Raw genomic sequence first — 16,815 nt, forward strand, 5'->3', positions numbered from 1 at the left:
CAAGAGTGAAGATTAGCTAGTTAAGCTTTCCGATTCATTCATTATGAAGGTTTAGAATTCAGGCGACTTTTGTAAGACGGATTTCACCCGTTTCATTTACTTGCTTGCTTTTTATTACAGTAATAGTTGGGAGACTTTATAGCCTGTGTATCTGCGTGCAGACAGTGTAAGTGTATTTTATGATTCGCATGTTTGATGAGACGTCATATTTATAGTAAGTTGATATTAATTGTTATTGTCGTGATTGAAGAGACAATAATTATTGTGTATTGAACTTACTTTCCAGTTTGTATGATTGAGGGAATTAAAAGAAGAGTAATTGTGGATGTGATATAGGCCTAGGGCCTATTTATTATTTTAATAGCGTGGATTTCTCCGTTCCTAATGCCTGTCATTTTGTACTATTGCCCATTCTTCATGGTCTGTAGCTTTGTTGGGGATCTCACTTTATTGTCTTTCAGTCTGACCGTCCTCATTGTATTATAGTTTCCTTAATCAATACGATTAACATCACAATCCTTGCCCAACTACAAGAGATCTAGGCATCTGAAGGGTAAACAAATCAGCATTTCACCCATAGTATAATTTGAAAATCTTTGATGCAGGTTTTTTTTTCGCTCTCAATGTTGGTTGAAATTTTTCCTTTGACTTGTTACAAAATATAATACAGTAAGTGGTAAGTACAGTTTTTTTTTGTCAAACCAAAATAATGTTTACAATGAACATTTTGAAAGTATTTGTGTAAATAAATATAGTTCTTATGCCTATATGTCTATGTGATTATTATTATTATATAAAACATCAAAACAAGACTAACAAAAAACTAGCACAGAATGTGGTCCTTGTGCTAAACAAGCTGCGCAGTGTTATAAAACTTACTTTCATTTAGCTATAGGCCCTAGGCTGGTTTTAATTGTAGGCCTACAGCATGATGTTCTAGAATGGCTCGGCTTATACCATTATAATAGCTACGTTTCTTGCTATGTGTAGGGAGTTGCAATGTCACTAAATATTTATTCTCTGTAAATATTGGTGAAACGGATTGTTTCATGAAGTCATCTGTATTGTACATCGTCTTTTCTATTCGTCTTTTTATATATAAATTCGGGACAGCTTATACAACATATTATATACATAGACCTAATTATGTATTTATATGATTATGAAGATATTAACGCAGCACGCATGTCTCCATCAAAATATAAGTATAGACATTGATACAATAAAATCATACACAGTTCACACACACACCCACACACACCCACACACACACACACATANNTTGTGTAATGGATTGTATCTGGTGGTATTTGAATCTGTTTAACCATGAAGCCTTCGTGGACTAATGGTTATGACGCTCGCCTTGACAGCGAGAGGTCGCAGGTTCGAGTCCCGCCAGAGGCATTTTATTACACAATTTCTTTATTCATTTATTTACAGGACTACTTTCATTGAGAGCTATGCTACACGATGTATTATTATGTCCTTTATTTGAAAACTGTATTTACCTTTCTTTGATGATTTATATATATATTTAAAAGGCATTGAAGCAACGAGTCATGTGGACTATAAAACACTTGTTTATTTCAAAAGAAATTTTCGACACTTGTATATTTTCAAAAGAAATTTTCCTCTGGTGTTCTTCAGCTTACAATACTAAATGACAGAATGTGGCTGATACAAGAGATCTATTATACAAATAAACAATATAATTGTGATATATATATATATATATATATATATATATATATATATATATACCAATTATTGATAATTTTACTGAATACATGTACAATGGTGATGTCAGATACTGCACCTAAACATGGAGAGTTTTAACAACCACAATGAATTTCTAATAATAATTTTTAAAAAAAGAATACTATTCTTTTTTTTTATTATTGGTACCATAGCCTCATTAAACCAAGTAATTAGGCCTGTGTATACATGACGAATATTTGATATAATACTCGAAGGCAGAAAATTATCTAATAATATCAAGCTAAGATTATTCAATGTGTATGTAGGAAGTATTTTCTTTACAATAGCGACACTCACAAAAGCACTCGAACTAAATATTGTCCATGACAGAAGCAAATGGCTTGAAATAGTGGAAAGCGTTGTCATAAGACAAAATACGTTACTGATGATGATGATAATATGCCTACTGATTTCCCCCTAGAGTGATTTATTTCTTAGCCGTCTGTGAGTGGTGGTAATGACGATGAATGGTGGTGATGAGGAGAATAATGATGATGAAGATGATGATGGTGGTGATGATAATGACGACGACGATGATATTATTATATCGTTACATTCTAAGATTCTTTCTTGTTTGGTTTCAATTTTCAGTTAATCTATAATCACTTAACTATGCACGAGTTAGAGATGCATATCAACGACTGATCCTTTCGACATTTCTTGACTGTTTTACAAACAATGGAAGGAATTGAACCCATAAATGACACAAATGCTGATGTTTTCAACGAAAATATTGAGTTCAAGAATGGCAAGACATCCTGGCCAGGACAAAAGACTCTTGCTGCACTGGGAAGATTTCAGATACGAAAGAGAAGATCGTCACTCTATGACGGATCATTCCAACTCCAGTTAGCGAATGGTGAACTTGTGTTTCCAAGAGGGAAAAGTAACCTTGTAGCTAAGGTAGGCCTTTATAATGTATATTATGTCAGAATAAGTGTCGATAGCCAACTTGAGTTTTATTTTGGTGCATAACGTTCTGCAAACAAAATGTAGATAGAGTCTTGTTATCAAGAAAATTAAGGCTAAAAGTAGAGCAAAACAGTTTATTATACCAAATACTGGAATTCAATAATTTGACAGTTCTCGTCGGTATACGTGAATTTGGCATAACTTGACACTGTCCTTTTTGCTTTCCTCCAATACAGTACACCTATGTTCCAATTGGAACTAACGCCGGCTCTGTCCTGAATTATCTTCTGGAAACTGCTAACCTAAAGCTGCCAATTCTAGGGTTCTCCATTCCACATACGTCACAGAGAGCCAATGAAAAATCTGAAGTGATTAATGTTTTCCATGGAATAATTCAGACAGCAATTAATATGAATTCATGGATTCTAACATCTGGAACTGAAGAAAGTGAGTGTTTTGATTGATTTAATTATGCAGTGGCGTAGGTAGGTGATGATGGGCCCCAGAAGAATAATTGCCGTGCCTTTAGACTTGAAGCGTCAAACCCGATCGTCAGGCCTATGACTTGGGCCCCGGGGATAGAGAGGACCGCAAACGGCACAGATTGTATTCTGAAAATTTATCTTATGAAGTGCTTCCTTATTTGTTACCACCCCCCCCCCCCTTTTCCCCCCCCCCCCCCCCCCACTTCTATTATGGTGATCCCATAATATTCTAGTTTATCAACCTTGGCTACCCGTTCAATACATTCATTTTTTCATGCATATTCTGCTAATAAAAACATTTAATGTGGTGACCAATAAGAGAGCTGCAATCTTCATGAATAATTGACTGTTCTTACATGGATTATATACTCTACACTTCTTATTTAATTAAAGGAAAATGCTGCCTACTAAAAGGATAACTATATAACATATCTGCATAATAATAGACCTAGACACGAGAAAAAGAACATAGGCCCTAATTAGCTTACTGCACTTCTTTCAATATCTATCGTTTCAGACTCTGAGCAAAGTTCAGCAACATGTTCATTGAACTTGAAATAATAAGAACCTTCCAGTTTTCAAAGGATTATGCTTAAATATCAAGAAGCAACATAAAAACTTTTTCATCGTCATAGGTGCCTAATACTCTGTAGTACAATGAGAACCAAACAGCTGCATGTTGCTCGTTTAGTAATTATTAACGAGCAACATAAAAAGCACGATCAAAAAATATTTCCATCGTAATAAAACTCTAATTATAGTGTACTGCAAATTTCCTTACAATTTTCCATAGATTAATGTAATTGTTTACCTTACCCAGGAATGGGTCTACCACCAAGGGAAAGAAAGTGCTGAGGTCACTGACATGGTGAAATGGGAGGCATACCATACACATCGGTTGACATAAACAATAATTAATACCGCAATAATAATAATAATAATAATAATAATAACAATAACAATAATAATAATAATAATAATAATAACAATAATAATAATAATAACAATAACAATAATAATAAATAATAATAATAACAGTAACAATAACAATAACAATAATAATAATAATAATAATAATAATAATAATAATAACAATAACAATAATAATAATAATAATATCAATAACAATAATAATAATAATAATAATAATAATAATAATAATAATAATAATAATAATAATAATAATAATAATAATAATAATAATAATATACATCCATGGTTGTACACGGGATTAAGATGCTTAAACGTCTTGCAAAACACGTCAAGACGTTCTGTATTTCACCACAGAGGTTTTTTCCATTTCCGAAATATTAAGATATTATATGGGCCTATAAATTCGTTAATATTCTTGAGTTAAAACCTTCCCGTATGTGTGCACAATGTGTATTATGGAGGAAAGAAGAAGACCTCCACTATATGTTTCGAGTTTGGAGGTACGCTTGCAATCAGGCCATAACTTCGTGAAAGAAATTTGAGAAAGGATAATAATTTGACTGATAAACAATTGATTGGTAATTGAATATTGGTCACACCATAGCCTACTAGCTTCACCGCATGTTTATTGTGAATTCAGACAAACAAGCATTAATATAAAATTCTCTTACTTCAGAAAATTCCCATCAGTGACATGCATTCTCCGCTGAAATATACTCACAAAGAACGCTCTAATATCTCCTCAGCTTGAAAACTTCGTAAAATGAATTGACTTGGACATTCAACAAAAAAAATATTATTGAAATGAACACAAACCAACAATTTTCGGCTCTAAATCTAAACAATATTGCTAACCTGCGAGTACTGATATTTTTTCTTCTGTTCTCTACAAATATAGGTGTACCAAGCGCAGTTTCATTGGCACTGAAGGAACACATAATTAAGTATGAAAGCAAACCCGTTACCATTGGTATTGTATCAACGTCACTCCTTTATGATGACGTGTCCGACGTCATTGATGGAAAGGTTTGTATTTTTCCTGTATACTATTTGAAATGAATATAACTCAGACGTAATGTCTACCGCCATTTGTCACTAATTTATTTTCAAAGGTAGTTGATTTCTATTATTTCAATCATTTCAGCCAGTAACATATACTGTAACAAAGGGAGATCAACTTGATGCTACTCATTCGCATTTATTACAACATTATTATTATTCTATCTTTTAACTAGTATTGTATTTATATACTACTACACAGCAAAGTATTTTAATTTATGTATAGCATAGTCTCTATACTTATAATATACATACTGTATATAAGGTACCGTATTTCACTAGTAGAATCTTGCCACTGTTCTGATTATTTAATAACAATCTGAGAAGATGTATTATTAAGATGTCATACAATATTGATCTTAAATGACCTATTTATGACCATAATTATCTGACCATGTCACCACTTTTTTTTAAAAAACTTTTGTGGGGGTAACCCACAATTTTTTCATTATTTTTAATTTAAATAAACACATACTGTACCACGGTATACAATAAGAAATCCTGTCAAAAAATTATGAGATTTTGAATATTATAAATACAAAATATTATTTAAATTTCATGAAAGTAATGTCGTCATAGTGTGAGCAAAACATTATTGCATATTCAATTATATATATATATACTTATATACACATGCATATATACACATACTGTACATACTGTATTATACATATACATACATATATATATATACACCTACACACCCAACAAACACACAATATATATATATATATATATAATATATATATATATATTATACCATTCTTTTTAATTTCAATTTATAATTTCACATTAAATACAATTTCTGATATCAGACTTTTTCAATATATAATGGAATATAATAAATACAAATACATGGCACTACTTTTGATGTTATTCTTTGACTATGCATTACAGTAAACATATTTAAAGGAACAAAACATGTTTTACATGGTGGTCACCTTGGAATTTAATATGGCTGCTAAATGACCTTGACCTAAAATGGCTGTCATAATGACCTCTGATGAAATAGTTCCTATCAAAAATTGAATTTTGTGAGCTTATGTATGATTTTGCTGTAAAACACGACCACTTACAAACTATTAAGGTTTTCTACGTATTTAACAGAGAAATGAAATTGAATGACTTTAAATGACCACCTGACCATGTCACAAGTGCTATAAATCCTTGACCATGAAAATATATTTTTAGACATCATAATTCATGGTCGAGTTGTTAAAAATCACCTAAAATCACCATATTTTGCGAATTAGCGCCCCTCAACTGATTACCGTATCGGGCCCCACCACTTCACCTTCGCGCCCTTCGATCAGCGCCTCCCCCTCCCCCCATTTCAAGACTTCTCGATACGCCACTGGTGTGCGTTTGTGCAGTCGTCTGGACTCTGTTCTGATTGGTGAGTTTGAAACTCCCGAAAGTAGGTCCATTACTCTTGCGGACTTCAATATCAGCGGATTCAAGTTGTTAAACTTTGACGTGAAACACTTACGATTTGATTTCTATCATTTCACCAATTCTTTGTTATATAAAGAAACATTGTTCTCATTAGACCTTCGTTAAAAAGATGATAACATTAAAAACCAAAAGACAAAAACGATAATGTTATTCACTGAGACTGGATGGCAGTAATAGTTTTGACTGTATCAAAATCACTTGTATGTTTATCACTTATAGTTGAAGCCCAGCCGAGAGAAAAGCTGTTAATAGCTCTAGTCTGGAACGAGTCAGATGCGGTCCGAAACACACTATTCAAACACAATACGAACTATAAGGTAAATTGTGTGGCGTTTTGTTTAGCAATCATCGACGTTTGAGTTTGACCCATAAAAAAAGTATTTATGATGCTGTGTGTGGGTCATCGCGAGTCTCATAACGTGCAGTATTTATATATAGGCCTAATTGTTGAAAGTTTTATTGTATGACTTTTCAATAGAAAAATGACCTTTATCATACCATGTTGATGGCTTTGGAGCGAGGAAACGTGGACTTCGTCAAGCTTCTTGTGGAAAACGGAGTCTCAGTGAAGCAATTTCTAACCACTGAGCGCCTAGAGTACCTCTACAATTCGGTAAGTGCATGATCATCATCAATAACTGGTTAAGTCTATTTTGAATTCAATTAGGTCCTGAAGAGTAGATATATGGTCGTGTTTCCTAATATTATATATAAAAAATGAAACCCTTTTAAACATTCCTAAATGTCTTACGTCATAATTTTAGTGAGCTAAAATTCAATTTTTAAATACTTGTTGAAAATATAAATATGGTCGTGATGCAATAGGCCGACCGTAAAGCCGTACAGTACGACCGTTGGCCGACAATCCGGCTTTTTGTGGGCGCTTTTAGACACGACGAAATTTGCTAAATTAATTTAAAACCATTCTTTACGCACGCTTCGCTCATCGCGTTGCGTTCTCTATAAATTAAAATCGCGTCGGCCGACGTCCGTCGTGTGTGTCTGGCTTATAAGGAACTGTATTCGCACAACTTAACCACTGCAACTGTCATTTCAAGTTACCGACGCAATATAACTATATCATAATAGGCACCTAAGGAGTAATCTCATTTTTGTGGTATTTTAATATTGTAATTGTTTTTCTACTTTGTAGTGTTCAGAGAAAACGACACCGACATTTAAAGATCTGCTTAGACTTTCGATTTCACTGTCAGTTGAGGTAAGGTCCACATCATTTATGGATTCGAACCCTTTCTGCCTTTCTGTTGTCGATTCAGACGCTTTAACCAATTTGTCCACTGAAGCTTCGTTGGGAATTCAAATCCTATTAGAATCAACTGATTTTTACACTCTTGCACATGCCTGGTACAACTTTAGGTCTCGATGCAATAATAGAGATCTGTATGAAACGCTTTTATTAGAATCTCTGATATCTTTTATAGGAACGTTTTATAAATACACCACGGTACATTATAGACATAAATTATAATATATAATCATTTCTGAATTAGGGCTACTATATCCTTGTTTCAGGGGAAGATCAAGTCTATAAAGCTACGTCACGTAGACAGCGTCATCAAATTCTTGATGGGCGGAGAGTTCGACAGTCGATACGGACGCTGTGCGTCAGAGGTAGGGCGCCCTCAAACACAGCACACTTCTGGTTCTGATAACATGGTCTACAAAAAAGTGTTAAGATAATAATATACTTTACTTTGGTGATAATTTCAAACATAAGAACAATGACGATCACAATATTAATTTAATAATAGGTTTATGTTTAATGTTTCGATGGTGGTGTTTGTGATGTGTTTGCGTCGAGGAAGATAATGGCGATGATGATATTGATGAAGCTGATGAAGAAAATGTTGATCATCACTACGATACTGGTGTTGATGACGAAAATTAAAAAGATAATTATGGTAAAGAAGATGTGGAAGATTATTCGGTTTCATTTAATAAGTATAGTTTGTTAATTTCTAAAGCAACTTCAATTACAATACTTTATAAAATACTGTACGAATATATACATCTAATTGTGAAGCCCATGTTTGTTTTCACAGGACTCAGAAATACTACCTCACGCTTTCTCAGAACTCTTTCTGATGGCTGTTCTCTGTAAGCAGTTTAGACTAGCAGAGTACTTTTGGCAGCAAGGCACGCACCCCATCATAAAAGCTCTTGTGGGAATGAAGATATATTCTAAGCTTGCTGAAATTGCACATGGTCAGTTAGATATAGAGACAGCTGCTCTTCTGAAGTCCGAATCAGAGTAAGGTTTCAAATATAGGCCGTATTTAATATTACAACTTTGCATTTGAGAAATTAATTGCGTCTAACTGTTTAATGGGTATGATTAGACCCATATATAGGCTTATATGTGGCGTGCACTTGTTTTGAGGCCCAATACTAATTGTTAACGTTTTCACGTTATATTGCCAGTAGAAATCATTTAGATAAATGCCAAATTAAAATTTTGCAATATTTTCAGTGAATTACTTAAATAATTGTGGTTCTACCGGGACAACCTTAAGTATATTCGTTTGATTTAAAGCGGTAGATCCAGATGTGAGCTCATGGTAAATGTTGAGACTAGTTATGGTACATTACAATGCGGGATTATAGGTCTAATTATGATAGACGCACTGTGCATGTAACTCCGTCATAAACACATAATACAGCCACGTTATTATTCATTTTATTTAATAATTATATCATTGTTCTATCAATTATAGAAAATATAGTGGCTATGCATATGACCTACTCGATATTTGCTATGACATGAACGAGAAGCAAGCAAAGAAAATTACAGTTCGGCGCCATAGCAACTGGAGTCGATATTCCTGCCTCTCGCTGGCCGTTCGAGCGTCACATATGAAATTCGTTGCACATCAGTGTTGCCAAGCACACATGAACGACATCTGGGTTGGCAAACTATTAACCAGAAAAGCATATAAAGTAAGAATTCTAAAGAATCGTAACCTCTGTAAATTTGTTGAATGTACTTTACGATATGGTTCCTAAACCGCATTACGGTTACGAATGAATTCAGAGAGAGAGACTCTTTGGATCGTATAGAATGCTGGCCCATGGCGGATAGAGATCAAAATTGCTAACATGTGTGGATTTTATATAATCTTTTTCTGTTTTTTTTTTTATTCCTGTTTAATATTTATGAAAAGCATTTGAATATATTTTCCTACTTTGGACCAACTGAAATTAATCTTAAATCTTTAAAAGTAAAGCTAAAAACAGATTAGCGAGGGAACCGCATTACATACAGTACGGTATCATAAACAGACCTGCAGTAAATACAGGGGCCAATGAATGAGTGGAGGTAAATGAACACAATTATGTTAGGCCTGTGTTTTCAAATACTAACTATTTATTGATTGTTTACAGGTGCTTTTATGCTGTATATTTCCACCATTTTTATTTGGAATTAAATACAAATCACGCAAAGAGATATCGTCAGGTGAAAATGAAGAGAGCCACTTCGCCAATAAAAACGAAAAGAAATCAAAGAAACACATCTTCAAAGAAGGAATAAAAAAAGTTAACTATTTCTACACCGCTCCAATTGTCAAATTCTGGCTAAATGTGGTAAGCATTAAAGCAAAATCGTTACAAGTGCATTAGTTTAAACACTTAAATCAAATTGAGAAATAACGTTCTGAAAGCGTCATCAACTTCTGTTCAGCGCGTTGGTTTTGTTGCTAACGCAGCCGTTTGCAGGACTTTATTTATCATTTGTAATGTATACCTGTATTCAACATTACTACGTCATTTAGTGTACCGTTGATTGTATTTTTAGGCATCGTACATGCTATTTTTGCTGGCATTCAGTGCTTTAGTTTTGACGAAGCTACACGCCGTCCCGTCAATTTATGAGTTCTTTGTGATTATGTACATTATCAGTTTGACGATTGAAGAATTTCGACAGGTAGGAATATCTTCTTTTTAAACATTCTATGTACATTAATAGTGTAAAAGACGTTAAAAACAAAACTTAAATTAAGGTAAGTCGTTGGTGCTGAGACCAAGACGATTCATAAGCATCAAATTCTTAATGCTGTTTTTTTATTTCGTTTTTACAGATGTTTTCAGAAAAATTTCGTCAATGGATAAATGATTTCTGGAATATTTTGGATTTTGTGGCAATTGTTTGTTTTGTTATTGGTTTTACTTTACGTTTGGCAGACAATACGCGAAGTACAGCTAAGGTATTCTATTCAGTAGACGTGTGCTTGTGGTACATTCGACTTCTGGATTTATTCAGTGTCAGTAGTTACCTCGGGCCATATGTAACGATGATCGGCAAAATGGTAACTACAATAATTTTGTAATTATATATAAAGTAGGTCTATATAAATATTATTATATAGTATATTATAAGTTATATACTATATAATATACTATATAAAATATTTATATATATTGTAAGTTATATAGTCCTAACCCTTACTTGCGTTATAATAAACTTGAGGATGAAAATGAGACCGATAGCGATAACAATAGTAACGGTAATGATGATGATTACATGTAATATTATATATTATAAATATAAATAAATATATTATATATTTATAAACATAACCCTTAATTACATAATAATAATAATAATAATGATGATGAGGAGGAGGAGGAGGAGTAGGTTGAGGAAGACGATGGTGATAAGAATGGAGATGATGATAGCGATGGCAAAGTTAATGATGATTTTAATTATAAAGATCATAATAACCAAACAAATAAATTACAAGAGGCAAGATGTTCATTTTATTCTCAATTATAGATGTTCGACACGCTTCGCTTCCTTTGCATCATGGGCATTTTTACTATGGCCTACGGTGTTGCTACTCAGGGAATTCTGAAGCCAGACGAACCTGAAATCACATTCGACGTATTGAAGGCAGTCGTCTACATTCCTTATTGGCAGATCTATGGAGAGTTATTCCTCGAATCTAGTAAGCAATCTCATCAAATTAAACAAAGTTGGACTAATGATGATTAAGGTGATACGAACATTTATCAGCATTACCACCATCTTCATCAATATCATCATCCTCATCATCATCATCACCATAGTAGATAAGTTTAAACTTTAATCATAATTGTGTATAACACAATAAATAAATTCAATTTATTAGTACTAAGCCTGGAGTTATTAGTTTGTGTATTATTTTTTTTAGTAAAATCCATAGTGATTCTTTTACAGCGTATTGTGGAGGAGAAGACGAAGATCCGTGTGTGACGGGTAGCGCCATTCCCCCATTAATGACGGCGGTCTACCTCTTGATCGCTAACATCCTTCTCTTGAACATGTTAATAGCAATTTTTAAGTAAGTAAAAAAAAACCATCTAAACATTAATAAACGGAAACGGCAAAACAAAGCACATCTAATTTTACAAAAATAAAATGTTGAAAACACCTATCTAATTCCGATATTATTCTTTAATAAGACACTTAACTCCTATGACTGCTAACTGTAATACATAAATGCTAATACTTATGTTTTCAGTAATACCTTTACCGAGTATCAAGAGAACGCGGAGGTGATCTGGAAGTTTGAGAGACATCGTTTGGTGACAGAATACATGAAACGACCAGTGCTTGTTCCCCCGTTCATGATTTTTGCTCACATGTGGCGGCTTTTTAAATGGACCGAACAGAAACGTAAGAAAATTGTGCCGAAAATCTTCAACAAAGAAGAAGAAGAAGGTAATGATATTGTGTACTATATACATACATAACATCATTTAGGATATAGCGCTATTTCATGAAGATTAGAGGGCTCAAAGCGTGGACTAGCTCATGCAGCAAATTTCTTCTCCCTAGGGGTCTCTTCGTGTCTAAGCTGGCCGGTTCACCTGTACCAGTTATTTTCGTCTGTCCATAACAGGGGCTGTATGGTAACCCCTTTCTCGTCTCGAAAGATGTACTGCGTTCTTTACAGTGTACATGAGCCAATTGTGTACGCTGGGCCTACGGTTTATAATTCTTATCCGAGAAGACTTAGGCCTATTCTACCTCCAGATAGGCGAGCGTGCCGTTCAAACCAATGTTGCGTCGCCCTAGACTTAACCACTCGTCCATTCGACTAAATGCACAGTATGTTTTTCGTTTGTCAGATGTAGGCTTATGCATTGAGAAATTGGTGGATGCATAGCAAGATCGAGATGTATTACTTTTTTTATTTCTCCTTTTTGATTGATTGATTGATTCATTCATTCATTGATTCATTCATTCATTGACAAATTGATTGATTGATTGATTCATTCATTCATTCATACATTCATTCATTGACAAATTGATGAGTGGGTACTAATAAACATATATGGCCAACTAGGTATGAGGCACAATATAATGTTAATATATAGTTATAATATCTACACTATACTACGTTATATATTAACTATAAATCACATGATTTATCTGATTGAATCTTTTAACTATGAATTAGAAGTGGCTGACGAATCTATAACTCTTCTTGATCGCTGGGAAGAAGAAATGATCAAAGTTTATGTCAACAAAGAAACTATAAGGAAGGAGCAGTCAGTCGAACATGTAATAGGAGAACTTAGTGAAAGGTACATTAAATTATTTAATATGATATTGGCATACAGTTTTACATTTGGGCCAGACTGTGACAATATAACTGCGGTGATCTTGGCAATAGAGTGTTTTATTTTTAATCTATTATTATTGCTATTGTTATTATCATTATCATTGTCATTATTATTATGACTATTATTAATAATAATAATAATAATAATAATAATAATAATAATAATAATAATAATAATAATAATAATAATAATAATAATAATTCCCAAATATTAATATAGCGCCAATTTAAACGAATGATCAAATCACTGGCGAATCACCAGCTCAAAGTGCAACTTTCTCTGCTCCCTGTGGAGTATACCTAGTCGTTCGCTACCGGTACTTGTTTAGCGCACGAAACTAGTACATTTAACGCCACAACACAAGTAGAGAGAGGCAAACGTAGGTAGGTGCCTTGCCCAACAATCGACTTGCACAGCGAGAGTTTCGAACCCCTGACCTCAAGTTTGGGAGTCCAAGCCACAACCGTGCGCCAACCGCAATTATTATTGAAATTTCTTAATCTTACGAAAACGATAATGAATACGAATACGTCATCTTTATTATCGTCATTCGTGCCTAAAACATCAATGACAATACATATAGGAGCTGAATATCGTTGATACATGTAAAAAACATGGATAGTCTACGTTATTACACATATATGCTCTTAAGGGATGGATTGTCTAAAAACTTGATGACTTATCGTATTCGTTATCGTTCTCGTAAGCTTGTAAAACCTCCCTATTACTTTTATTATTACTATTACTCTTAAGTATTATTACCACAACCACTACCACTACTATTGTTGTTGTTGTTTATTTTAAATTTCCATTTAGGATGCTAACAATATCTGTTCGTCTGGGAGAAATGGATCGTCGCCTGCAGCAACTCGACGAGATAGACACTAAACTTGACAGTCAGATACGAGACACGAACGCGGATGAAAACAACATCAGTGAACATATGAATGCGTTAGAAATTAAAATGGATACATTACTCGAAGAATCAGGAAAACAGAAAGAGAAGCTTGTAAATGTACAATGGGCGATGATTAAATTGAAGAGGAGTTTTAACACCAAACCTGTTAATACTCGAAGGAAGTCAACAGGTGCTGAACGTTTGCCATCTGGTGACGTGTGAGAGATGGACAAAAGAGCGTGGTCCAAATTTGAGACTTATAAAAATTGTTACCATTACATGAAAGTCGTTACAATTACATCAGCATGTTACATAGTTTGACCATGCAACAATTTACAGTGATAACTGTAACAACATTTGACATGGTTCACACTAAACACTTTATAAACATTGACGCAAGTAACGCACCTGATGTGTACACACACGTCTATGAGAGACACATAAATCGTAAAGTAAATACTTTAGATATTTTTGTACATTTTTAAAATAAATTACTCTCCTCAACACTAATTTTGTAGAAGTAAAGTGAGGAGAATTTCCCCTTATCCCGCCTACCTCTCGTATGAGTTTCGGTTATTCGAGGAGCTAAATGACCAGACTCTACCAATAAAACCAACCGGGTGTTCAGCACAGGAAGCAGGACCAATACCGTACAAGGATAGGTCAAACAAATTGCAAACATTGTTTTTTCTTTTTTAATCAAATAGATTATGACGAGGGGAGGAATTCTACAAATCGTCGGAAACATGTGAATTTAAGTTGTGTACAACATACATATGTCTCTGTTTGTTCTAATGTAACTTTTACTCCAAAATTGACTAAACCCTATTTGCAGATGCTATGTATATCTCTATGACTAATTATTATTATTTGTTTGGAAGTTATGTAAGGACCGGTCTGGTAATTTAAGAAAAATCGATTACAAAAGAATACAGCGTATAATCAGGCTGGAAAAAACATCTAGGCCTACAACAAAACAGACACCTAGATGATATCTGTGAGATTAAAATTATTGATAAATTAAAGAGTATTTTAACAGATAGTTGCCACCCACAAAATGCATCTTTTTACTTGGCTACCCTTAGGTGAAAGGTTAAAATCACAAACCTATAGAACAAATAGATATCTCCTCAACTCGTTCGTACCACTATTAGAATTCTTAATTAAAATATCAAATAAATGTTAGGGCCTAATTATAATTATATTGTTGTTGTTGTTTTTGTTGTTGTTGTTAATCCTGCACTCTGTTTTAGCAGTGTGATGTAGGCCTGATTTTCCGAAATGACACGAATAGAGAATCTTGAATATTTAACACATAGTGGGATGACGTTCTAGTAATAACACCTTTGTCGCCTGCCTTATGCATATGCAGTTAGCATAAATACAGTTCGCCCTCCAATTCGAGACAATGAGACCTGAAAATTTAGGGTGGTCTCGGGGTTGGTCTCCAATTAGAGGGCTACCTTTGTGTTAAAAGGTTGAAGATTGTTATTGGGGTCTCTGGAAAAGTGGACTCAACTTAGAGGGGTCTCGGAATTAGAGGAGTCTCGAATTGGAGGACGCACTGTAGGTTAATTAGAAGCAAAATTTTTATTCTTTTTGCACTTGTTAAGAACATCCATGTTTTTATTTACTGATAAACTAATGGGGAGTGTCAAGATATTAAACAGAATATAGGAATCAACTAATAATCTATGTACATTTAAAGAAAATAAATAAAATGATAGGCGCATACGTCAGTCTTTGTAATTTTTATTTAATGAAATATTACAGCTTGCACCATTTTGACTCTGTTATAAATTAGTTGGGGGTATTTGCAACTCATACCAACATTTCAATACCAATTCCTGAAACAATGACTTTGGAAAAGTATTGATTTGAATTTCAGTCCCATCCTACTCCAATATAGGATGGCTTTTCCAGAAACAGTGAATTCGTGTAACATAAAAAATAAGAGCAATAATAGATTTTCATAGACTAACAACATTGGTTCCTGGCGTAGAAAGTGATTAGAATACTCAACTCGACTACTTCGTCGTGTGAAAAAATTCGTTGCCCACAGAAAAGGTTACGTTTGTCAAGACACCACGTAACCTTGAATAAGAAATTAACTCTCGGATTTTTAAATAGTCATAAGTTCATGTTTATAAAAGTATATATAGCAAATCACTCTGCTGCTTTTTATTAAAGATAAAAATTGATAGCACTGTAAAATAAAAAAATAAAAAACCAGACAGACTATAGAATAGGCCTATAATGTCCTCAAGTGGCGTCCATCCAATGGCGGTCGGTGCTTGCCCGAGATAGTTTTTCCTTGACCTTCAATGGCGCCACCATGAACCGGTGCGTTTGGCAATATTCTAGTTATAAAGTTACTAATTATCCATGATCAATACCTACTCAAAACAATTAATCGATATCGGAACTGCTCTATTAATCATGGCTAGATTTGACCTGTATTGTAATTCCTCTTTGTAGTTAATATTGATCGGGAATAGTATGAGTATAACTTTTCAGTTAAGTTCCTAACAGTTACATTAATTGTCACTAAAATCGATATTGTATATTTGTTTACTAAAAAATACTATACGCAATGTCTACTGTTAAGGTACCGTAGGTTATGGTTATGGATCTGGTGGGTAATGCTGACTCATGTGGACTCCAAAATGATGCTTGGCATGATCCTTG

General features: G+C 33.8%; 2 protein-coding genes across 2 annotated transcripts; both read left to right on the top strand.

The window, feature by feature from the left end:
• LOC117109342 (transient receptor potential cation channel subfamily M member 7-like) lies at positions 1–6,715 on the top strand. Its single transcript, XM_033251641.1, has 6 exons — positions 1–214; positions 2,337–2,661; positions 2,907–3,117; positions 4,987–5,114; positions 5,233–5,282; positions 6,697–6,715. The coding sequence occupies exons 2-6, from the start codon at positions 2,437–2,439 to the stop codon at positions 6,713–6,715; spliced, it is 633 nt and encodes a 210-aa protein (XP_033107532.1). The 5' UTR covers positions 1–214; positions 2,337–2,436.
• A 102-nt stretch (positions 6,716–6,817) lies between these two features.
• On the top strand, positions 6,818–15,326 carry LOC117109359 (transient receptor potential cation channel subfamily M member 7-like). Its single transcript, XM_033251671.1, has 14 exons — positions 6,818–6,919; positions 7,081–7,215; positions 7,756–7,821; positions 8,136–8,234; positions 8,666–8,874; positions 9,338–9,560; positions 10,005–10,205; positions 10,417–10,545; positions 10,700–10,927; positions 11,395–11,566; positions 11,818–11,941; positions 12,122–12,321; positions 13,064–13,190; positions 14,046–15,326. The coding sequence occupies exons 2-14, from the start codon at positions 7,102–7,104 to the stop codon at positions 14,347–14,349; spliced, it is 2,196 nt and encodes a 731-aa protein (XP_033107562.1). The 5' UTR covers positions 6,818–6,919; positions 7,081–7,101; the 3' UTR covers positions 14,350–15,326.
• The last annotated feature ends 1,489 nt before the right edge of the window (positions 15,327–16,815 follow it).

The sequence above is a fragment of the Anneissia japonica genome, unplaced genomic scaffold (genome assembly GCF_011630105.1).
Source record: "Anneissia japonica isolate Jap-2015-1 unplaced genomic scaffold, ASM1163010v1 scaffold288010_len917306_cov203, whole genome shotgun sequence".
NCBI lineage: Eukaryota > Metazoa > Echinodermata > Crinoidea > Comatulida > Comatulidae > Anneissia > Anneissia japonica.